The sequence below is a fragment of the Psittacula echo genome (assembly GCF_963264785.1).
Source record: "Psittacula echo genome assembly, chromosome: 1".
Classification (NCBI taxonomy): Eukaryota; Metazoa; Chordata; class Aves; order Psittaciformes; family Psittacidae; genus Psittacula; species Psittacula echo.
In genome coordinates, this window is record NC_137735.1 from 111220124 (window position 1) to 111246090 (window position 25967).

The 25967-nt window shown below is 35.6% G+C and overlaps 1 protein-coding gene across 1 annotated transcript in view; it reads left to right on the top strand.

Annotated features, from left to right (window-relative positions):
• The window catches only part of CCDC91 (coiled-coil domain containing 91), a gene marked incomplete at its 3' end in the record, with an annotated part of 89302 nt that overhangs the window by 14963 nt on the left and 48372 nt on the right, over window positions 1-25967 (top strand). Inside the window, exons 5-6 of the mRNA XM_080612607.1 lie at window positions 1750-1854; window positions 17639-17716. Of these exons, the coding sequence (XP_080468733.1) occupies window positions 1750-1854; window positions 17639-17716 (183 nt within the window). The remainder of the gene's footprint in view (window positions 1-1749; window positions 1855-17638; window positions 17717-25967) is intronic.

Genomic DNA, 25967 nt, shown 5'->3' on the forward strand with positions numbered 1-25967 from the left:
GAGACCTCACTTGGAGTATTGTGTGCAGTTCTGGTGTCCTCAACATAAAAAGGACATGGAACTGTTGGAACAAGTCTAGAAGAGGCTACAAAGATGACCAAGGGACTGGAGCACGTTCCACATGAAGATAGGCTGAGAAAGCTGGGGCTGTTCAGCCTGGAGAAGAGAAGGCTGCGTGGAGACCTCACAGCAGCCTTCCAGTATCTGAAGGGGGCCTATAGGATGCTGGGAGGGACTCTTCATTAGGGACTGTAGTGACAGGACAATGAGTAAAGGGTTAAAACTTAAACAGGCAAAGTTTAGATTGGATGTAAGGAGGAAGTTCTTTACTGTGAGGGTGGTGAGGCACTGGAATGGGTTGCCCAGGGAAGTTGTGAATGCTCCATCCTTGGCGGTGTTCAAGGCCAGGTTGGATGAGGCCTTGGGTGGCATGGTTTAGTGTGAGGTGTCCCTGCCCGTGGCAGGGGAGTTGGAACTAGATGATCTCAAGGTCCTTTCCAACCCTAACTATTCTATGATTCTGTAGGACATAGGTTGAGAGCTAGGCTCTGAATTGAAGTGTTGCACCATCAGTGTCTGTCTCTGCAGTAGAATCAAAGACTTTGAATTTGTAGAACTGTTTTTAACATTTTGTCCAGAAGCAAGATAACTAAGTAGACGTGCTCTTTCTGTCCCCCTTATGACCGTCTCAGTTGTTACTTTGTTTGAATAGCTGTACAGTGATCTGACCAGTCGTTTATTTCTTTACTGGCTTTCTGCATGGCTGCAGAAATATTTGTTCTTGAGCAACTTAAAGGGTGCTAACAGCTTATGTATGATTGGTATCCGTTTGGTAGGAGAACAGCTTCATTGAGAAAAAATAAAAATCTTCAGCTGTTTGTATAGCAAACAATTTTGAATTTTGTTGTCGGTGGTGTTCCCCTTCCTCTCTCTTGGTTCATGGTGGGCAGGCTTCTAGACTGGCTGTTTGCAGGATCACAGAGTGTGTTTAAAACTGTTGTCACTGGAGATGCAGGTAGAGATCATTAGGGCTGTATGTGATTTGATTTCTGTCGTTCTAGAGAACCGTTTGCTAACAGTACATTTAATATGTTGCTCTTCAAATGCAGAAAGACAGAACAAGCGATTAAAAATATTGAAATAATTAGAACAGAATAGTTCCAGCTGGAAGGGACCTACAACAGTCATCTTATCTGAGCACTTTAGTGTTGACCAAAAGTTAAAGCATGGCATTAAGCATGGCATCCAAATGCTTCTTAAACACTGACAGGCTTGGGGCATCGACCACCCCTCTAGGAAGCCTGTTCCTGTTTTTGACCACCCTCTCAGTAAAGAAATGCTTCCTAATGTCATGTCTGAACTTCCCCTGTCACAGCTTTGAACCATGTCCATATGTCCTGGCACTGGATCCCAGGGAGAAGAGACCAGCAGCCCCATCTCCACTTCCCCTTCTCAGGAGGCTGCAGAGAACAATGAGGCCAGCCCTCAATCTCTTTTTCTCCACACTAGAGAAACCCAGTGACCTTAGCTGCTTCTTATAGAATGTGCCTTTGATTTTGTGTACTTTGTACTTGAAAACATTGCCTCCATTTAAAACCTGCAGAGTTTTCTTCCACAACCCTTTATCTCTGTGTATATTAAGATAACAAATACTATAGTCTTCAGAAATGAAATTAATTGGAATGATCAATTGATTCTCACAATTCACATGTGTTTGTAACTTCACATTTTATTTTGTAAACTTTACAGGAATTAGAACATTTATTGGAAAAACACAGTATTCTAGAAATGGCTTTCTTGAAGGAAAAAAAAGAAAAAGCAATTTCACATCAAGATCACTACAATACACTTCAGGTAATTTATTTCTTATAGTATATTATTTTTTTTTCAGTAGGGTTTTGTATAGTGTATACTTATGTCTGACAAATACTCTAAGTATCTACACCTCTTCTCCAAAGACTTTTCTATTTAAAAAATTTCTGATCTAAAGACCAGAAGCTGACTTTTGACATTAGCAGGAACATAGGTTTAACAGCCTGCTTTATTGTAACGCAAATCACTCATCTTTATTGTGATCTATTTTGCATAACAGATGAAAAAAACACTTTGCACAGGAGCCATGTGTTTAACAGTGTGACAGAGCATGTTCCAGTGTAGCTATGTTATATATAGCTAAAACTAGGCAGATATTTGTAATGTATTATCTAAATCAAATATGGAATAGTTTGTATTGCATAATAAAAACTGTAAAGTATAACTAGGTGCTGGACGATGGAATTAAAACCGCTTCCATTACAAACCCCAATGTTGTTCATTGAATACATGTGTGAAGTCCCACATACAAGACAGATTTTTCACTGAAGTTTTCTGTCTTCATCCAGTTTTATAGCAGGACAAACTAAATATTATAGACTAACAATGCTTCAAAAGTTTCTTGTTGGTAATTCACCTTCACTTGATTTTTTGGTAGCAGTGGATGGTTGGGGTTTTTTATGTAGCTACTCGTTGTTTCCCATTTGTACTTACGGGTCGCTGTGATAATTTGCATTGAATTCCTGCCTGCTGTACTTCCTAGAATTTATGCTCATCTAATTTTTTTTCTTATGTGTGTAACATCCTACTCAGTGAAAGAAGTGTTTGCTTAGCTATGTTATAAAAATAAGTTTTGCTTAAAAACCTTCTGATTCATGGAATATCATACTGGCTAAAGTTAATGATCATCATAAACTCTTGACAATAGGTTTAGTGGATATTATTTTTTACCACTTTCACAATGCTCTTCAAGCAGAAGTATTTAAGTAGTGGATATGTTACTGAGCCTTGCAAGGATCAGTCTGCCTGAATCATGCCTCTTTGAATCAGGTACTGCAGTTTTCAGGAATGGCAATGAAAGGGTCATAACCTTTAACTTACTTTGTAGAAAAGCTCATGTACTTCTTCTTGTTGTCTTCTGGATATAGCCAGAATCAAGTCAGTTAACATTCGCTTTCTTCTGTAATCTGAGTAATCAGAGAGAAAGTGAGTCTTCTCAGAGCTGACAGTCAAAACTGCTTTCATGAAACTTGAGTATCGGATACCTTTTATTAGTACTGTTTTTCTGCAATTCATAAGGCTTTGAAAAAGGAATGTTGAATAATGTAACTTAATGTGTTGATGCCTGATTTAATGTGTATGAATCCTTTTGATTTCTTTCTTTCCTCTTTTAGTATTTAACGTTGTGTCCTAACTGCTGCCCCCAGCTATATGTAGCTTCTTGCTTTCAGAATTTAATTAAGTCTCTTAATATTTCATAATGTACTTTAAAAGCTTGTATTTTAGATTCAATGTCATAGTTATTTCGATATTAATTAAATAAATGGCTGAATAAGTAAATACTAGCTCTAGTTGTTACAAGCTGAACTTCCTATAATGAAAACTCTTGGAGAAGAGTTGGCATTACAGTTTTGCAATTCCAAGAACAAGAAGCAAGCTAACTAATTTTGTCTTGATGATGACAAAATTCAGTTTTGCAATGATGACAGAAATTGTTCTGGAAGTAAGTAGGGGTGTTAGTTGCTGAGAAGGGTAAAGCAGCTTTGGAGAGCTGTGGTTCTGAGGACTGAAAGTTCAATAGTGTTCCGAAAAGGGGAAGAGTATAGCACTTAAAAGTGAATAGAAGGTACTAATACAGATTAAGGAGTGGGAAGTTAATCATAGGTATCACCCTTCCCCACTTTTCCCAATGATTTTGTCTAAGGGCTCATACTTCTTGCAAGGGAACTTGTTCTATAATGGTGATACCATGTGGCACTGATCTGGACACAGAATGGATGGTGTGCATAGGGCACAGCTGATTATGAGTAAGGGGTAACTCTTCTGGTTTAAGCCTTTTCTAAGGCACCTCTTCCTTCTTAGTTCCCTGCATCACTGGATTTTTGCCCCCTCCTTTTCTCTATTTCCCCACTGATCTTGCTTACTTAACGGATAACTCAGCCCTTCTGTGCCTTCCATCTGTCTTCACCTCTTCCTTTCTTATCCAGTGCTGACAACTGGGGAATATAATTTTGCGTGTAATATGGGTACTTCCCAGCATTTGAGAACACACTGGAATCTCTAACTCCCCCAGCTTCTGTTTTGTTGTTGGTACAGGAACACTGTCCATTTCTAGCCAGCAACAGACCTACAATGTGTGATCCATCAGCTATCCATATTGTGAGAAGTCTCAGTGGCTGAAACCTGAGGACAAGAGAGAAATCTGAAATGCACATCTTCCTTGGACAATAGGCCTGTTCATGTTGACAGCAGGGAGGTGTCAAAGTTTGTGTGCTTGGAATGAGCACAAATGATCCTAGAGAGAAAGCTTCCTGTTTTGGAAGATCCCTGTATTGTGTTTTTGATATACATAAGCAATGGCTTTGTATAAACATTCATTTTCAAAAGTAATTTCAAGAAGCAGTCTTGCAGTTGGATGTCTAGCAAAACACGCTCTTGGAATCTTGTAGTTAAAGTGACAGGGTGAGATGGTCATGTTTCCTAATACTAGTTAGCCATATGGTGACTAAATTTTGTATCCTGCATTGGTAGATATAACTTTATCTGGAAGAAATATTCGTGTGTTAGTACTTCAGTAAATACAGTATACCCCCATGCAAACAGCTATGTCTTTAGCCTGCTTTGATAAAAAGCCCAATTTTTCTATTGGAGGGGGCAGAACTTGGGGGAAAAAATAATAATAGTGGTGGAATAACATCCAAGAATTTGTCTTTTGCCATTATACTGAACCTTAAAGAAAGCACAACATGAGTAATCTTTCTTTCTTCAAACTGTAGTTCACCTTTGAAATTAATTTTGTATCATTTTGGCTGCAAAGGTTATCTCCATTCCAGAGAAGCTGATGAAACAAGGGATGACAGATTTATTTCTAATTGGAAGTTAAGTATACCTTGATGTGTTTACTACCACAAATCTGTGAACTTGGTAAGTGAAAGAAAGGAATAATTTATGCCTTTCTGAGGTACTTCTCCCCCAACATCTCTATATAAATTTAAGAAAAAAGTTGCTGTTTTCCTTTACTGAAACTTCATAGTGTGCAAGAATGCTTATAGCAAAAAACGCCACAACCCTATAGCTGTAGCTTGGTTTATGCTACAATTTCAATTAGTTTTTAAATAATTTCACCTTAAGTTCAGACTGCGAAAGGAGGGTTGAAAGCCTGGACTCAAGCATAGGTTGAGACAGATTTTTCTCTTCTTGAGCTGGCTCTGGAGATATAGGGATGACTGACATATCTGGATTGTGTAAACAGCAAAAATGCATAGTCTATATGCATGGTTTTCCTAACCGCGTCCCTACACACTTGGAGAGCAGCTCTGTGATCCTCCTGGGTCACCTGCTTTGGCTTCCACCTCCTGTACACTTCTTTATGCCAGGGTTTAGTGAGTAACATTTTGTTCATCCATGCAGGCTTCCTGCTGCATTTGTTTGATTTCCTGCTTGTCACAATGGACTGTTCTTGAGCTTGGCAGTGTTAATCCTTGAATAGCAATCAACTTTCTTGGATCCCTCTTTCTAGGGATCCCTTATGGGATTCTTCCAAGCAGATTCCCAAAGAGACTGGAGTCTCCTCATCGAGTCCAGTGTTGTGATCCTGCTTTTTGTCCCAGTCCTTCTCCTGTCATGAACCCCACCATCTCATGATCAATGCAGCCAAGGCTGAATGCCACTGATCTTCACGTTCCCAGACAGCCCTTTCATGTTTTTAAATATCAGGTCCAACAGAGTGCCTCAGAGATTGCTCTTGCATGTAGGACATTGTTGTCAATGTGCCCCAGGAATCTCCTGGATTGTTGTATTGTTCTTCAAAAAAATACTGAGGTGGATACCATCCTTCACGAGCACCAGGGCCTGCGAATGTGAGGCTTCTTCCAGTTGTCTGAAGGTGGCCTCATCTACATCACGTTCCTGTAGACCATCTGGTCTATAGCAGGCAGATGCAGCAATGTCCGCTGTGCTGGTCTGCCTGCTAATCCTGACCTGTAGGTTCTTCACTGATCACCTACCCCAAAGCAGAGCTCCATGCATTCCAACTCTTCTCTCAGATAAATGGCAACACCCTGTCATCACCTTCCTGGCCTTTCTTTCGAGAAAAGAGCATTTATGATTCTGGAAAAGGTGTGCTACAGAAGACTGAGAACGGGTCTTGGAGGTAGGTGCTTTTTGTGGCTGCAATACTAGAAAATGTATGTTTTCTTGCAAAACTAATATATGACTTACATCCTGTTAAATACCGTCTTCTAAGAAAATATTTAGGTTGGGTTTAGGTGCAGACATAGAGGAGACAGAATGCTAATAACGAAAAATAGGTGTGAAAAAAAGTTACCCACAGTACCTGCAACTAAATTTATAAATAAATTTCCAGAAAACTTCACAGGTCAGGGTTTAAAATTATGGAACACTGAAAATAGGGGATTTCAGGAAAGGCACTTTCACAGATAGCAGTGTGCATCTTTTTGCTGAATTAAAGGTATTTATGGATGTGTCAACAATCCTTTGCCCACCTCTTTTTCAAGTGTGTGCCAGATACCTCATGTTTATTTCTTCACCTTTTAATTTTTTTTAATGTTACTCTATGTACTCTTCTTTCAGACACTCCTTATTCAAGTCTCTATTTTATTAATAATTTCACAACTGTTTATCTTTTTGACTATTTTTCACCCAGTTTTGTTGTCATCTTTCCTCTAAATTATTTTTCCACAGTATGAGGAAAAATAACATTTATTTTTTTTTAATAAGGAAAAAAGAAAAAGAAGGAAAAGATTGTGGTCCCTTGCATTTATGTTTTCTTCTTAAAATCTTTTTTAATGAATTTATTGTCTTGTTTCAGAATGATTGATTAGAAGATTAAATATGACATGCTAATTTTGTTTTAAAAACATGCTGTATTCAAGCATACCTCTATTACACTATTGTGCTGTTACTTAACAGCTTTCAATGTCTAACTTGCTTTGTACTATAGTATTCAGTTACAGTCATGTAGTGTGCCTAGAATTTATTCTTTTACAGTTATGTGCCTCCTTTGGCTCTCTGATTTTAAGGGTATGGCAGAATTTGTGCTTAGACAACTTTCATTTTTCTAGAGTGTAAGTATGCGGAAGTAAAAATATTTTTTGGCACCAGCATTCCTGTCCTGACTGCTTTTAACTGGCCTGGCCTGTCTTGTGCCGGTATATCCTAGATTTATTTGAATGCATTGACTAATTTATGTTCAGTGTGTCACAAGTCCATCACAATTACTGCTAATCTCCATTTGTGTATTCACAGTGTGTTCAGGATGATACATCTTCTTTTTTCCATTTAAGATGGAAATTCTGACTGAGATGGTTGTGAAATCCCAAATATATTTAACACTGATAAATGGGAGTTCTTTACCACCAAGATTGTTGATCATCAAGATTTTCACTAGATCCGTCTTTTGTAGAAACAGTATCTTGTTGGACTCTTGAAGGGGAAATGTGCAAAATCTACTCTACATGGTTTTCTTAACTTTTGGTACAGCTTAGATAATTGTACTGTTAAGGCAATGCTTCTAAATCAGTTACTTGTTACTTGGCATGCACTTTCTTAAGAAATGTGGGGAACAGTGCTAAGGCAACTCCATGTCTCTGGATCTATTTAAGTCCTGTTTGTGTTCAATGTAAGGCATCTGTGAGAGTGTAAGTATTGAGTACTTGACCATTGCTCACTATCAAAATACTAAATCTTAGCTAATATTAGTCAGAATTACTCAATCCTTTTAACAGCATTTTTGTGTTTCATGTTTATATATATGGGAGAAATAAGACACATGGAAAATATTAGGATGATATTTTGGGAACAGTTTTGAAGAATTGTCCCATCCTTGCCCTTAAGTGCTGTATCATCTTATAAGCTACAAATAGTTGCAGAATACAGCTGAAATACACATTGGTGAAAATTTTATTGCTTAATTAACCTGCTACTTAAACGCCTTTAGATTTACTTCTTCAATCTTTAATAATTTTATTTAAATAAAGTCCATGCTTGGTGTTAGAACAGTCTGATCAGTTGAAATGTATAATTTGTCAATTATTGAACAACTTTATTTGTATAAATGTATTCTAATTCATACAGTGGAAGTTAATATGACTAAGAAAAACTGTGACTTACATGTCAAAGTTAAATTTATTCATTCATTCTCTGTTAACTCAGAAACATCCTTATTAATTATTCCTTTAAGATGTAGGCATTTTTTTGCTTGAGTAAACTGCCCAAATTTCATATATAGGCAAAATGCATAGCATCTTAATTTCAACAAATAACTAGTGTTGTAAACTAATGGAAAAGTGTGTAACAGGTCATTCTTATATATTTCCTGATAGTGGGAAAGCAGTTACAGTGGTAACATATTAGTTATTGCAATGTTCACAATAGAATATAAATATAGCAACTTTATATCAGCAAGGCTTTGAAAACTACCATCTGATTAGGAGAAACTTTAAGGAATAAAATAATGTTTGGGGGATGGAGGAGATAAGGAAAGGTAAAAGCTCTAATTATAGAACAACATAACTAGATTACTGTTCCCTGTTTTTTTTAATTTGAAATAAAATATGTTTATAAGGTCAGCACAGTTTTCTAGTGTATAATATGACATTGATTGTCTTTGATTCTGCTTATAGATAACCAGAGTGACACTAAGTACTTTTAGTTACTTCACTGTTACTGTAAAAAAAAACCTCAGCCAAATAAAAAAAGTTTTGCTGCTGAGACTTGCATCATTTTTATCCTCATCAAAGACTTAAAAGGTCCAGAACAGCATGTGACATTTAAAATAATCATGTACTTAAACTACTGAGAACTCTTTTTTACTTTTCTTGGCCAAAGTTTTATCATTTAAAGAAAACTGATACTAATGAAAACTAGAACATCTGTTTTTAAACCCAAAGAATGTTGAGATAAAACAGACTTTACTAATTCTATGCTATTCCTTAAAAATAAACCTATTGCTTAAATGTATTTCTAGACAGATAATATTTTGGTTCTGATATGTTATTGTTTTAAGCTAGTTTAAGCAGGTCTTAGATATCCTATGCTGTTATTTAATGAAAATACAGTGACAATGTTAACTGAGGGAAAATATTCAAGGCTTTATTATTCAGCTAAAAATGCACTACATCTCTCACATGCAGGGAGAAGGAGGAGATTGTGGCTATTCTGTAACAATGACTACAGAAGTAGTCTGAAGATTTCTCATATTTTGCACAATATTTTCATGAGATGGTTCTCATGTGTGACAGTCTCGTGGCACTTGCCCCCCTTCTTACATCAAGGTTGTCCGTCCTAACTCACACATTCTTTTGAGAACTGAATGTTTATTAAATAAAAATAGCAGCTCTTTGAAATATGTTGCAATTTCTATGGCAGTATTTAATAAACTTTCAGCACATTCCGATTCTGTCACCACCAATTAAATTATTTTATCATGTACCAATCACTGCCATAGCTGATGAATCTTCCATTGCACAACAGAAATTCAACAGTATTTAAGGAAGAATCAATTCTTTATTGGTTTTTTTGATATGTTGTATTTTTAATCTCTGCTGCATTACTTTAGCTTTCTAACGTGGTCTCCAGTCCTTTAAATACTTTTTACATATGCTTAATAAACCTGTATGTATCCAGTTGAGGAAGGCTATTTTCCAGCAGGATTTGCTTTCACTTTTTAAAAAGGTTTTCAGCCAAGAGCCTTACTGTAAGCAATGTTTGTGCCCCTTTGAAGAGGGGAGCTGCTCAGAACAAGAACGTGCCTTAATCATGATTTTTCTCATTTGGATTAGCCAATTTGTGGGAGGTCTGACTTAGTGTATGATCCCAAGAAGTTTCAAACAAAGTTAAAATACAGCTACAGCTTTCAGTCAAATTCAGTCTTAATGCTACAGCCTTTAAAAAAACTATTTACATATTAATTTGTCTTATACAACAGAGTGTGAGCTTGTTTCTGCAGCCCTGCCAGCTGGCTTGTAGAAGAGAACCAAGGGACTCTCCAAGGAGTGGCATATGTATGGTCTTAGTTTGTAGACTTAGAGGAAGTGATATTCATGTCCAATTTAGAATTCCTTTGCTTCTCCCTCTCACTTTTTCAGCATCAGGAAGGTATGCACTGTTACTATTTTGTGGGGAAAAAAGTGTGATCCTTGTTCGTTCTTCCCATCCTCTCCTGTGGGGTTTTTAGTGTTTGTTTTTGTTTAGTTGATGTTGTTTTCTTGTTCTTGGGTTTTGTTTGATTTGATTTGGGGTTTTTTTGACTGCAACATGTTGAATAGATTAAAATAAGGAGCTGTGGAGTAGCTGTTGTCTAGAGAAAAAAGTTGAAAGATGAGAACCATGGTTTTAACATCATTACAGGGAAGAGGAAGGCTGAAGAGGGAAATAGTGTATTCTAGAGACAAATAAATGGCAAATTCAAAAAGATTTTGAAACTGAATGAGTGTTAGATGGAAAAATCAGTCACTGCCTCAAAGGTGTGCGTGTGCAACTCTTGGGCTGCAGTGCAGTTTTCAGCAAAGGGAAAAGGAAAGACTCAAGACAAAAATTAAATTTCATGTATATTAAATCTCCGTTTCTCGTTCGGGCAGGAGAGAAATTGCTAGCAGTTTTCTTTTTTCAGTTCCTTCCTTGTTTATGACTTTCTATAGCGGGAATGTTGTTCTTTGCATATCCAAGTACAGCTTCAGCTGAAGGAAATAGAAGTTTCAGCTGAAGGACAGATTTGATTTAAATATTTTTTTCTAACATTGTCCCCAACTTCATGTTTCATTTTTCAATTAGTACTCTGTTCTTTTGCTTCCAAAAAGACTGACCCTGTTGCAAAGTTCATGGTTGGTTTCTCAAAGAATCTTTCTCATAATTTCATTTTTAAGTGTTGATCATCTAGATCAGAAAGTGAATGGACTAAACAAATAATAAAAAAACCTTAAAAAACTCCAAAACAAGAAAAAACCCTCAAAAAACCTCCAAACAACGAACCCACCCCTGCTGTCTCCAAAAAACAGCCAAAAATACTGAGTTTTCTTACTTTTTGAGTTTCTTTAGAAAAGCACAGGTATAGGTCTATTTTTGTTGGTTTCACTATAGATATAGAACTTTGAATATTTGTCTGTATGAATCCATTTACCTTTTGTGGTCAGTTTGTACAATTGTACCATTTTTTTAGAAATTGGTTAGATGACATAGCTTAATGATCTGTAATTTTTGAAATCTAGCAGGTCTATGTGTTTTTCAATTTGCAATTAAATTTTAAAAAATAAAAATAAAACAACAACAACAAAATTAAATCCCAACATAGCTTTTCATTGTGTATAAGTAACTTGAGGTGGTATCAAACATTGCTGACTTTTCCAGAATGTTACATCTGAAGTGTTCTAGCTTAAATAAAGATAGTTGATTCTTGCTCATTTAAAAGACTGCTTAGAGAAAAGGAATTGATTAAATAGATCATCCTTCTAATAGACTGTTTAGGTTTTCCATCCAGAATTGTTTTCCAGCCCCAGAATTGTAACTTTTCTTCTCTGTAAGTAGTTTTGCTTTTAGTTCAATGACATCAGTCTTTCACAGTAAGTAAAATAGAGAATAAATAATGCCTGCTACAGTTTACACATGGCAATGCTCTTTAGATGTCTAGGTCTGTATCTAGACTCCAAAGTTTAAGGGGGCTTTTGTGTGAAGGCAGGAGGAGTGGGGGTTTTGTTTGTTCTTTGTTACAAATACTGTACTACTGGAACTTAAATTGATGACAGGCAACTAGAGGTTATCATCATCTTTGCTAATCAAGCCAAAGTTCTGAAACACAGAATTAAGAACATTATGCTGTCATCTCTTTTTGTTCATCTTACCTGTTGCTTGCAAAGGAGGGAAGCAAGACTATCTTGTGTTGGGTGGCTGGATATCCAGTATGGTTGATGAATATCAGCTCATTAGAAAGGCAAGGAAGACAAAAAGGTGATACTGTCATTTATAAAAACAAGCAGCTTCACACCACAGAATTCAGGAGAGCAGACTGGTTTAGTTAGGTGATGAGAGAGCTGTCTGTCACCAGGAGAGAGTTCTGTGTCAACCTGGAAACTGAGGAAAGTCTCTGATCCTTGGAAAAAGAGAAGAAGGATAATGTAAGGATGCAGGCATGCTAGCCTTTTGGTCCTTGGGAAAGTGGCATGAGTCCTCTTGGCAGCCATTTCTGGGCACATGATTTTCATGTGCCTGGAAGAAGGTGACTGAAAATAGCCAACATGGATTTACCAAAAAGATAAATTATACCTGACTAACCTGATTGATTTCTGTGATGAAACACCTAGCTTATGGATGAGCGGAATGCAGTGGACATTGTGTGTCTTGGCATCAATCTGGAGGAAAGAAGGCTTAAGAGGAGCCTAATAGCAAATGTTCAATACTTACCAAGTTGTCAGAAAAATAGAACTAGACAAGCTCTGCAAAGATGCATTGAAGGAGGACAAGTGGAAATGGTGATAAATTGAAACATGGGAAGTTACAGTTTAGCATAAGGAAAAAGATACTTCTGAGATGAAGTTAAGCATTGGGATGTTTTAGCCACTGAGATTGTGAAATCTCCATCCTTGGAGGTTTTCAGGGTCTAACTGGACAAGAATCTGAGCAATCTGGTCTGAATTCACTGTTGATCTTGCTTTCAGCAGGAGTTTCAACTAGGATGACCTCCAGCAGTCCCTTCCAACCTGAATGATTATGTGATTTTTTTGTGATTTAATACTTTGGTCATAAACTGAGAAAAAAAGAAATAGCGCAATCCTAGTCACTAAAGTCACAACTCAAATCCAGAGGATACTCCCCAGGCTGAATTATTTGGAATATTTCACTCCAATCTGGCCTACCTCACTGCCAGCAAAAAGACTTTAGCAATCAAGGGCAGGGCCAGGAATGCCTGAACCAAAAATATGATTAATGCAGTATTTCAAATGTTAAACTAATCAGAATATCAGTTACTGTAAACTTAAATCCCTGTTGTATGGAATTTTTGGTGGTTTTAGATATATCTGCCTATGTTCTGTATGAGGTTTTACAGTAAGCAAAATGTAGTCTCTCAGAGTGTGGAAATGTATGACTACTTTTCCAAGATACACAACAAGAAGTGAGAAGGACTTCCTATAAAATCTGTGTATCTGTGATTTGGGAAGCTTTTTCTGAACTCTGGGAGATGCTTCCTTCTAGGAATTTTCTTGGAAATTCCTATAATTCCTTCTTGGAATTTTTCTGAGTTCAAACCTATTCCTTCAGAAACTGTAGTAGTTCTGTTGTGTCTTAAAATAAGGGAGAAGTTAGTTATCCTGCTTTCTCATTTTACTTTTTCATTGTCTCTGGCAAAGGTGTAGCTTGTGTCTCTTTGGAGTTCTTTTTTTTTTTTTTTTTTGTTTGGGGTTTTTTGTTTGTGTGGGGTTTTTGTGTGTTTGTTTGTTTGGATTTGAGTTTATTTTTTCCTACATGCTTAGATTATTTATTAGTCAGGTAAGTAAAACAAATAACCAACAACTTAATCTAGGAGTTTACAATTCAATAGCAGTTCTTTGGATGCAAGGATAATGTTGGAGTAGGTTGCAGATGCAGTTTGTGTTCTGAGTTGGGCAATACAGTCTAACTGACAAGTGTTCGTTTTTCTTGAAAAAAAAGTCAAGAGAAGCTTGGTTTTGTAACTTTACATTCTGCAGGTCAGTTTCCTATCTAAAAAAGAAGAAAAACTTTCCTTGTCTAGTTTTTTCATGCATATTTCTGTGTAGTAATATAGTATATTATAGTAGAGTAATACATAAATACTAACATATTTTTAAATATGTCATATATAACATTGTTTTGGGTACTATAAGTGGCTTCAGTATCAGTAGCTGTTGATGGCAACTGGCAACCCTTTCCAAGTTAATATTCTGTTCTTTAGGAACAGTGATGGAATTTAAATTTAGACTGATGCTCTTGAGATAAAAGACCTAAGAATGTCCTAAAGAAGAGAAGAATTCCTTTCATGCTTACTGTGTTGCATAACAAAAGCATTCTCTTTTGTCGGCTTCATTGGGATTGTTCTCCTCTTTGCTCTTTCTTCTTTGCTTTCTCTTGCTATAATGCCCCATCATTAAGATTATGTGGGCAAGTAGGTAAACATCAGTAGCAGAAGATGGTTGTAGTTCTATCCTAAAGAAGTAACTATTTACATCATGATTTAAAACCGTGAAGGCAGTCAGAAAATGCTTTCTATACCAAATGTATTGATAATACAATTTTGATCGCAAAATGTATATTAATACCAAGAACACTTATTAATTAAGATATTGTTCTGCATGTGTGTTAGGTATTGGTTTTTGTGCTTAATGTCCTCATCAGTGGAGAGTTTCTCCTCAGTGGAGAGATTTTGTTCTTCACACAATATTAATGTCTTAAACATGACAGGCTGGATATCCGTGTTATACACTGCAAATACTTGAGGAGTTTGGTTACATGTGGTATGGGAACTATGTTTCTTTTTTGTTTTTGTTTTTTTTTTTTTTTTTTTTTTGCATGTGTAGGCTCTTCTATACTATTTCCTTAACACAGTTTTTCACATTTAATCAGTCATAAAGTCTCCCAGCAGACTGGTCCATTCACACTCACTCAGCTCTGCATCGCCTCAGTTCTAACTCGGCAGGAAATGTCCTCATCACTATATTAGGAAGCTGCTGTCCTGGGTTCAGCTGTAATTGCTATTTTTCTCGTTCTTAATAGCTGGTGCAGTGCTGTGTTTTCAACTTTAGTCTGAGAACAGTGCTGATAGCAGACCAATGAGGCTCATGAAATTTTTTTCGCTATCTCACTTTGTACTTCACTTTTGTTGTCTATTCCAGCAATGACATTTACTTGTATAAAATAAATTCTAATACCTCCTTGATTCCTATGGAAAGCTTAAGATATTCAGACATCATGTTGTTTTGGTTATATAGGGAAATCTGAAATCTTTCTTTCCTTCCTCTAAAAATATTTGTCCTTGTCTTTCAGTTCTCAGCTATATCTTTCACTAGGTTGTTGGTTATATGACCACAATGAAAATACTTTCCTATAGACCTGGACGCACTCCAGTGTCTTAGTGTTTTGGAGAGCTCGCATTCCTGATTCACGAAAATAGAAATAGTGACCAATCTCTATTTTATATACAATAGCACACTCTAGTGTGTATATTAATTAGCCATTATGGACTGGTTCTCGTCATGTTTAACTTAAATTTTCAGTATTTTAGTTCTGTTGTATTCAGTGATTCTATTTTTTCTTTATACTTTGGTTTACTGGAGGAAATATGTTTCTTCAAATGAGAAATTACCGGTTTCTTAACAGAATCATTTTGACGCTTACTGTTTTTTTGTTTTGTTTTTTTTTTTTTTTAATGATGCTTTGAAAGAAAGAGCTGATAATTTTTGTAGCAAGGAAAATCTTGATGTAATGGAAGAATTGAGTCTAATATAAAGAGTCTTAATGCTGTAATTACATACAGCAAATGTGTGTAAGATGGATTTGAAATTTGTCTTCTAATTGAGTTGCCTGCAGGGAATTACAGTTTGCCTTTTCGTGTTAGTACAGAAATGAGTACATCACTTTCTAAGGTGTCAGCTCAGACTTGCGGCTAATTCTGAAGATATCACAGTCTTAGAGAAGATAGGAAGCCAGCATCAACTCAGATAACTGGCTTCCATGTTATATTTAGTACGAGACTCTTAACAGGTGTCATAGAAATGTTTGTACAGCTTTGTGTTAACTTACTATCTTATTAGCATGTTTTTCCTGACCTTTTTTTTTTAATCCAGGTAATGCAAAATGTAAAAAGCAAATAATATCAGTTGACCCCAAAATACAAGTGAAAGATTTGGTTGCTGAAGGGGGTCCAGAGAAGGGCAACGAAGCTGGTGAAGCGCTTGGAGCACAAGTCTGATGAGGAATGGCTGAGGGAACTGAGGTTGTTTAGTCTGGAGAAGAGAAGGCTCAGGGGGGACCTTATCACTCTCTACAACTGCCTTAAGGCAGATGGAGTGAGGAGGTGACTGTCTTTTCTCCCAAGTAACAAGTGATAGGACAAGAGGTAATGGCCTCAAGGTACACCAGGGGAGGCTTAGACTGGGTGTTAGGAACAATTTCTTCACAGAGAGGGTAATCAAATATTGGAAAAGGCTGCCCAGCGAAGTGGTGGAATCACTGTCCCTGGAAGTGTTCAAAACCTGTGTAGACAAGGCCCTTAGTGACATAGTGATAGTCTTGGCAGTCTTGGGGTAATGGTTGGACTTCATGATTTTAACATTTTTTTCCAACCTAGTTGTCTACTGTTCTTTCATTCTATGAATCTTGCAGGGCTTCACAAAAAAATCAGTTCTAATCAAGAACTCATATTTGGGCCAATGATATGAAGTTTTTATAGCTATCGTTTCAAACCTTTTTTCTAAAGCCCTTTCAGGAGAAAGGAACTGAATGACAGAGCAGAAACCACTAATCAAATATAGAGTTACAGACAGATTAATTTATTTTTAATGGTATTGCATGACCTTCCATAATTAAAGTGAACATGATTTGTTAGACTAGGTTTTTCTTGTTCAAATATACAGATCTTGGAAAACATAGAATTATATTAAATTAATTAATTTTAACTTGAATGCTGTCCAAAAAGCAATAAATATGTAGTGAAAGCTCTGTATGATTTTTGCCCTGTAATCACTGCAAGCTAATGTTTGTGATGAATGTCCTTCTGCTTTCTCCAGCAGTTTTCCAAGGTGATTTAAACCAACCATGACCTGTTGTACTAGCTTATCTAAGAACAAATCCCTGAAGCAAAGAGTGAGGGAGGAGGAAAAGTTTTTCAGCTTTTTACTAACTGGTGATTTGAAAAAGTGGTGCTATTCGTTGATAAGTCTGAAGTGCTGATGAGAATCTAATGAGGTGTTCAAATTCCAGACTTATATAGCAAACCACAGGCAAGCAGTTTAAGAAAAGGCAAATTATTAGAATGTTTCAGTCCATGTTATTTTTAGACAATACTGTGAATTAAATAAAAAATAAACAGAGCTTTATTTGAAAAATGTATTCAGGATGTCTCATACAAGAATACTTTCCTGGGACCCTTAAGGATAAAAAATAAATCAAAAAGATTTAAAAGGAGCTATGTAATGAGTAGGAGAAGGGCGTGCTCTTCTGAGGAAAGTGAATCTGATACTAGTAATTTTCAACATTTTTGTTAATATAGGCAGTAAAAAATGTTTACAAGGAGAGTGATTTGGAGCTCCTGCCATCCACAGGTATACCAAGAAACCAGAAAAATCAGAGTAACAAAGAAAATTTTAAAAAAAAAACAAAAAAAAACAAAAAAAAAAAAACCGAAAAATTAAAAAGGAGGACTATTTAGAATTATCTGGGCACTAATCAAGTAAAATAAAGGAATAAACCAAGTTTAATACTAGGGCCATCTTGAATCGAGCATATATGTAATATCTAAAGAGCCAAGAGCATTTCTTCATGGAAAATACAAAAAAATATGTAAATAATTGGTTTTTACTCTCCTTATTAAAGTTATGTCAGGTGCCTATGTTGTATATAATCTTTCCATGTTTTTGTACAGGCAAAGCATAAGCAGGAGTTAGAAGACAAGAGAAAAGCCGGACATGAAGCCTTGGGTATTATTGTTGAAGAATTCAAGGTAAATCAGTTGCGGAGATTATGAAGTTTCCAAATAATATCATTGAAATAGTTTAGAATAATTAGGCACTACAAGCAGTCTTCTTTAGGAGTTAAGACTGTGTTAAACTAATAATATTTATATGCAGAAGTGACTTCCATTTTCAATAGATTTTGTAAGTATTGTCTAACTAATCCCCAAATTACCTCGTGGGGAAATTCACCTAAGCAATTCTACTGAATTGTTTAAAAGGCGTAGAAAGGAGAACCTTTGTTACAATGAATACAGTCCTATTTTGCATTCCTTGGGTTTTAATAAAATGAACAGATGCAGATTATTCCCATCAAATGGATTGGCCATGGCCCAAATTAGTGTCTCTTGCAGTCATGACTGTTGGAATTGTGACTAATCCTCTCTGATACCAGCCAATTATAATTTTGTAGTGCCACTCCAGGGAAAGTTATATGTAGCATGACTCAATATAAAGCCTAACATTGGTTGTTTAAGTATAGCTGTGTAAAAATATACGCCATTGATCAGAAGCCCCAGAAAATAATTCCCAGAATCCCTCAAGCCCCAAATCCTCTAAATTAGTTATTGAGACTCTGGGTTGAACAACAATGGAAAAGAGTTGACTGCTTGCCTTTTCTGTATTCCCAGCAAAGATGAATCTTCCTACCTGTAGACTTGTGAAAGTGCCTTTCTTTTGGCATACAAAGGAAAAAAAGAGTTACCATTTTTTCAATTCTATCTACAAACTTGCCAAGTTCGTAGCCAAAAGCTCGCATTTTTCTTACATTCAATGCTAATTATTACTCCTTGCAGATGTACTGCAGCAGATTTTTTTTTTGTCTATGCTTAAAATGGGTTACACTTTCTGATAATCACTGTCTGGTATTTGAGGGGATTCTTTGCTGTAAAAGGGACACACTGATCTTCCATTAGTTATCCCTACGCAGACAAGGTACTCAAGTTTAAGACCAAGTCCCCTCAGTTCCTACCCTTGTTGTGACAGGTCCTTTTTAACATGGCAACAGTGTCAAAAATGGAGCTTACACAAGAAGTCAAATACTGAATGATTTAATTTCAAGGATCTGAATATGCCAAAGCCCTTAGAATTATTGCAGTTGTCTTTGGAATATTAGCTTGCCAAATGTGCTGGGAAATCCATTAGCTGAGACCATTAGACACTTTGTAGCACAAGCCCTCAAAAACCTTGGCTGTTTTTAAGCATTTGACATTCTTATCTTTCTTTCAACAAATAAACCATCTACAACACAGTCATGAAATTTGTATTAAAAAACATGGTAAAGCAAATCAAAAATTGGCATAATGTTCAGTGTAGGCTAAGTTTTCTTTCTCATGTCTACTTAATTTGGTTTAATTTCTGTCTTTCATGTTGTTATCTTTTTAAACTTTTATCCTTGGTAATTAACTACAGTAAAGAAAAGTAAATGTAGAACTTGGAAATTGTGCTTGTGGGATCATGTCGTATTGGAAGATATTTACCACAAGCAACATAAGAATTTTTCCTCTGCTTGTTTAATCAAGCTTTTGTTCTGAAATTTTCGTAGTTCTGTAAACAGGCAAGTTAAGATTTTTAATCTATTTCGTTTATATTTCTCACCATATAAAATATCCTCTAATGTAAACTTTAAAGAATATGAGGTTACAGGCAGGTGTGTTTATTTGATGGTATTTATTTATTTAGATTATTTTATGCAATTATTAATCTTCTAAAAAACAGCTTGCATGAATCAGATGTGTGTTTCCTTTTATGGAAATTAACTTCAAGATGCAAAGTGCTTTCCAGCTCTTCATACAGTGAGAGTTTTGTCTATCACTTTTCAGTGTTAGGTGGCTGGGTTTTTTCGGCTTTCCAGAATGTAAAAAGATGCATTTGCAAAATACGGAATACATGGGAGCCTTCAGATTGTCTTTCAAAAATATTTGTGTCAATAACAGACCTGTGAACTGAAAAGTTACCCTCTGATAAACAAAGCAAAATTTAAGAGATTTCAGTACAAAATAAGTTAATCTAGATTCAGGATATCTTTTTTTAGACATAGTTTATCCCCGGTGAAGAGGAAAGGCTCTTGAAATGTGGCAAGTTCTCAGCTCTTTAAAACACCAGCTTAGGTTGTTAAGTTTCCAAGTTGACATACTAGCTCAGAAAGGCCTGACACGGGAATAAAAGGATAAATTCAAAAGTTGTTGCAAGGGCTTCTATTTCACTGCTAACTTCTATACTTGTCCATGTGTGAGTTGCACAAGAATTCAAGCAGGCCTGGAGTATAATACAATATTGGGTTTCGTCATGAACAGCTGATGGCTGGAAAAGGAGAGACTCCTTGTCATTTTTACACTATTGGAGTACTCAAGTGCAACAGTGATGCCACTAAAAAAATCTTTATATGGAATTCTGATAAAATCAAGGTCTTTAATCAAAACAATCAAGTCAATCTTCTGAAGATCTTACTATCAAAAATATTGTTTATTGATTAAAGCATCTTGATTTCTTAAAAGTAATTGTAAAAATTGCTAGATATTTCTCCATCCCTTTTCACTTAGGATATCTTTTTATATGTGTTTGATACTATAAAACAATAAATATGGTGTGAAATATTGTAATAATTGAAAGGCTTGAAAAATAAGTAAACTCACATGCCAATAAAACTGAGATATCTAGATAAACTGAGCATAGTGTTCAAACTATGAGTTGTTCATCGTTACTGGTATACCAGAAGAAGTTGAAAATGAAACTGAAGTGGTTATGCCACTTTGCAAAAACCACCTTGCCCTATTCTTGCATTGGATTCAAATTACCTTATGTCTTTGAAACACTGAAATAAAATTCAGTTCACACTCTAAAGAAGACAGTGAAACCATAACGTTCCTTCATGCCTTGATGCACATCAAAATGTGTTGACCTTTTGTAAAGAATAACTTGAGAGAGTACTTTTCCGCAGGAAATACTTTTTAACTTAATATGTAAAATATCACATCATGAGCTCTGTTTTAAGCTTTGGTAGCATGGTATGACTGTCAGTGGAAACAATTCAGGAAATTCAACTCAACAAAAACCCATATATATTCCATAGCATGTAAATGGGCACATTTTATTTTTCGCTTAAAGGGAGGTTTACCTGAAAATAGCCCTATCATGAAAATATGCAGTATCTTGGGCTAAAGTGGATAAGTTGGATTCTGTTGAAAAAGATATTTTAAAAAATCTCTTTAATAGTTTTATTTATATGGTATGTGTACTAGCTAATAACTGAGTTATAACCAGTCAAATAGAATATTTTATTAAGTTGGTGTATCTTTTCCAAGGGTCAGGAGTGAGTTTTGATGGTGTCTTCTGCTCTGTTTTATCCTTCAACAATTGGTTAATTATATTTTGTGCATAAAGTAGTAGAAATTAATGGTGGAGACAGGATGCTGAATTAAAAGAATCATTGTCTAATGCTATGAAACATAGAAATTTTTATGTAAAGTTGCTGAAATTAATGGTATTTGATATGTTCATATGTTTGAAGTAGTACATTAGCTTTACTCTTCATTAGGTAACTTTTTTTGGGGATGACTTCTTCTGGCCATCCTGACTTAGCAATTTTCAGTAAAGAAGGTGTTTGATGTACTGTTTTGTATTTAGTTACTTAAACAAATAATGATACTTGGGGAAAACCAGTGAGGATATTCTTTTGGACCAAGGACTTTGATGCAGTGCTTTTAAGTAACGTTATAGACCATAATGCATCAGCCCATACATCATGATGCATGTTTCATGCTGATGTTTCAAGTGAGTTTCTATAACATTTTCAAACAATGCTCCAACCTAAAAATCTGGGCTTTGCACAGATTGGAATTGCTTTTATACTAGTTTTCAGGAGAGATGAGAGGGGATGATAAATTCTGCTCTATCTTTTGCCTCCCCCACCTCCCCCCCCCCCTTTTTTTTTTCTTACTAGTTTTTTCCTCCTATTAAAAATGTGAGTTGAGAGAAAGAGATTTGGCAATTTGCTGCTGTCAGGGAGTTGGATTAATTTGGGAGTAACAGTCTATAATTTGAATTTGTAATTCAAGAAGGCTTCTCATAAATTCTAGCTTTTGGCCATACAATAATTATCGTTTTGGGCAAGCAGCTGTGGTTTCTGTTGCCAGTAGAATAGAGAGACTAGGGCTCAGCAAATAAGCTTGTATTAGAAATGGGCTGGAGTGTCTGTGCTTTGATTTTGGCAAAGCCATAATACCTTGCATTTTTGCCTTTTTAAGGATGAGGACAAAATTTAGAAAGTATCTACTACTCTATACACAGCACAACCTGTAGAAATACAGGGTAAATTTTTGTGATCATTTGTATTTTCTGATCTTTAAACTTTTCTTCTTATACAGGGTATAGTACAGTTTTTCAGTCTCTAGTCTTTATTCAGTGATGCGGTTCTCTAGTGTTCCTACCATACATGTAGTGTGCTGTCAATTACATTCCAGGACCACTTAATTCTTTGAACATTGCTAAAGCATATACTAGGGTAATTAAGATACGTATTCCCTTAAAGACACCCTAAGGTGATTATGGATAAAGTTAGTAATATGATTTTTCAATCTGGTTTCAACTCAGGATCTTCCAAAATCATTTTCGTGTTTGAAACTTAATGTTAGCTCTTTATTTAAACTTAAACAGGGGTTTGGATTGATTTATTTAGTTAAGTTTTATAACCCATCCTATCCGAAATGGATTTGAAGACACTTTACAGAACTTGTTCTTGAGGGGTTTCATTCTCTTTGTTCTGTCAGAAGCCACCAGGCTTTGGTTAGTGAAGGAAAAGCAGGATTAATTCTCTGATGGATTTTTTTTTGGGTTGGGAGAGAAATCAGAAAAGAGGGAAGAAGCAGGATTTCTTGAATAGTTTGAAATGTTTCTGGTAGTTTAAGCTTTAGAGTAAGACTTGTTTTGCTGTCATTGTCATCCTGCAAGTTCTGTTATTTGGAGCAGCCACACTTTATAGAATTACTGTTAAATGTGAACATGCATGTTACTCCTTAGCTTTCCTGTGAACAATTGAATTTGTTCTTTAAAAATCTTTCCAAAGTTGTTCCTGTATACGGTTCCAGAAACAATGAGCAGAAAACAAAAGACAGTTTGGTGATGGACTATAATGTGAATGTGCATTTGGAATATTAATTATTTCCAAGTGCCAAAATAGCAAGTAGAAATTAGAATTTCACCCGAGTGAATTCTAGCGTTTAAACTACCTTATCACAGAACTAAACCATATAATTTACAGAAAACAGAATGTGTTCTGCCTCCCGTCTACCTCCAAGGATCTACAAGGTTCTAGTGCATTCTACAGTTCTGCTATTATTTTGTTATTTATTACACTGTAAAGGCTCTTTACTAACAGGAGTCAATAGATACGGGTGTTAGAGTAAGAACTACAATCAACAAGTCTTTGAAAGTTTAGAACTTAGAAAAATTTGGCTTCATCTCTCGGGGTTCAAGAGCTATTGCCCTATTCTCTGGGAAACTCATGACTGAGGAAGTGTGCAGACTCCTTATTTTTGTTAAATTCCACTGGTTTTAGTCCTGATAACAGGACCATATATGATTTCTTTCATTTATTTTTGAAAGGAAGAAAATACAACTGTACATTAGACTGGAATCTCTCTGATACCTGACAGATTTTGTAAACGGACCAAAGGTTTGCTATTCCATATCTTACTCTGACAGCTTCTTGTCACTTCTTTGAGTCATCTTAAGTTCCTATACTGAAACTGAGAATACCAAGCCAGATAAGTTGTTGAAATATGAGGTATTTTATTCCTGGACCGTAATAATCTCAGTGTACTTTTATTACCATGTTCTTTTATAAGCCAAAACAGCTATAGATTCAAGTCCAAGGCTTAAACCTTGACCAACTTTCACCTTTGATTAGCTAAGAAGATATGCCAAGTTGAAAATTATAACTGAACCAAGCATAGTAAAATAATGTCAGTGTAGACATTAATTCTTGGTTTTCTCAGTTAATGGGGTTTTAGCCAGTTTAGTAATGGCTAAAATGGAATATGAGATGTGGGGTAGAAGGAAATGTTAAAAGACCATGTACATCTATGTTTTTCTTATCACTTGGACCTGTGCTTATATTTTTTGTTTTCTTTTCAGGAATCAGAGGAAAGATGTTACTATTGTTATTTATTATACCTAAATATGCTTTGATTATTTAGTACATAATCTTTGTAAATTCCGGAGGTTTTTTGTTAGCAGAAGGGCATCAGTTCAATTAATGATGTACTTGTGATCGTAACTATGGTTATACAGCTGCTATTCTGGCTGCAGTTTGTTCTTATATTCATGCATGGTTTTGTACTTGAATTTTAAGCAAACTGCTTTAAGTAGTTGTTTATCTAAAGTACCACAGTTCTTTAAACTGTTCCTTCATACAATGACTTACATCAGAATTTGGGAGGCAGAGTTCTGAAAGCTGAGGAAATTACAAATGAGAAAAGAAGATCTAGTAACTGCCTGAAAAGATGACTGTTTATTTAGCTCTACTGAAGACCTAAAAGGCGACCTCACTTTTGGTTAAAGGCAGATATAGTTTGGACTTATGAAGTATGTTATGCTGAGGAAGGAGAGGAAGAATTAAAAAAAAAAAAAAGGGGTGGGGGGAAAAGCCATGAAGCAATAAGGGCTAGTTGATAAATGTAAAGAAATTCTGAAAATCTGAACCCACCACTTCCTTTGTGACAATAACAAGTGTAGTCTCAGGCAACAAATATAATAGGGATGTAAAAACAGATCTACAAGACTGACGCCTCTTGACATCACAGTCCTGAAACTGGCTGTTGGGTACAGGGTGACCCTTGCCCCCCTGTGTCAAGGAACTTCATTGCACAGTATATGAAAGAAGAAATTAATTACCAATAGCACCCATATTGAAATCCTAGCCCGTGAACTTCATGCAACGAATGCCATAGGCTACATTCTGCTATAAACTTACTTGAAATGATTCAGTGAGCTATTAAAAGAAGACTGCTTCAAAAATGCCAGCTTGATATTAGGTCAATGGCCACAGATTTATGGAACATCAGCCCACCAGGATAATTGTGTAATTAATTAAGGAAGAAAGTGGTGTTTCAGCAGTGATAAGTAGTTGCCCAGAGTAGTAATTAGTCAAAAGACTTTTAGTGTCATTGTACTGAAAGAAGTATGTAACTAAAAGTTAGAGATGCCTATCATCAAGTAGCTAAAAGTATGTTTTAGTTTAGTAACTTAGTTAATTAGTAAATCAGGGGTTTAATTAGTAATTTAAATAGCTGGTTATCTTAAAATTTGCAAACACTTTGGATGAATATCATGCATCTCTGCTGTATTTACCCCATCAAGAAACCTTAAATGGTAGTTGTGATCAAAGAAAGTGACCTCATTTTTTAACTCCATGGTTTTTTTCTTTTTTTTTTTTTTTTAACAGTCTTGTAAAGACATTGTTTTATGACATCTTTATGTTCGTATTTGATTTTTATAGTCAGCTGGGGATAGACATATGTAGGATACACACAGTGAATGTAGTAATGTTCCAGGCAACAACTGCATGTTAGATATGAAATAAAAGGAAATAGTCAAGTTTGGCTTCTATTTTTTAAATTCTATTTTTTATTAAATTTATTAAATTCTATTTTTTAAATTGTCTTACTTCAGATGATTTATTAAATATAATTTTCAATGATAAATGAAGAATGTAGACATAATTTAAAGGGCAAGATACATTTTTCTAGTGAAGCCAGTTCTCTGACACTTTCTCTGTTCATAGTTCAGAAGAGTGGACCTTCTGCTTTATAGAAGTGCCTCATCTAGCAGTACTGACTATTATGATCTGTCCTGAGCATAAAAGTTTTCTCCTGAGAAGAAGAATATTCTAAATTTTAAAATAAATTAGAACTCATATCTTTAAACCATAAGGTTCTGAAAATCATCAGATTCCTCTTGAAAGGGGAAATCTCATTTTTATAATGAGTTATTGCTACTTCAGGATATTCGCTTCATCATCTTTTAAGTGACTTGAAAAGATTTGTGCCTTGGCAGAAATAATGTATTCTGAATTTTAAAGACCATTTGACTGGCTGATCTGCTGAATCTCTGTACAGAAAATAAAGATTTTTGCCTGGAGATTTTTTTATGGCACAACATGCAGGCTATCTCTGACGTACTATGCCACATAGTAGGGGGCTTTTCTCTTATTCCTTACTTGGCCATTGGGAATAGTCAAATACA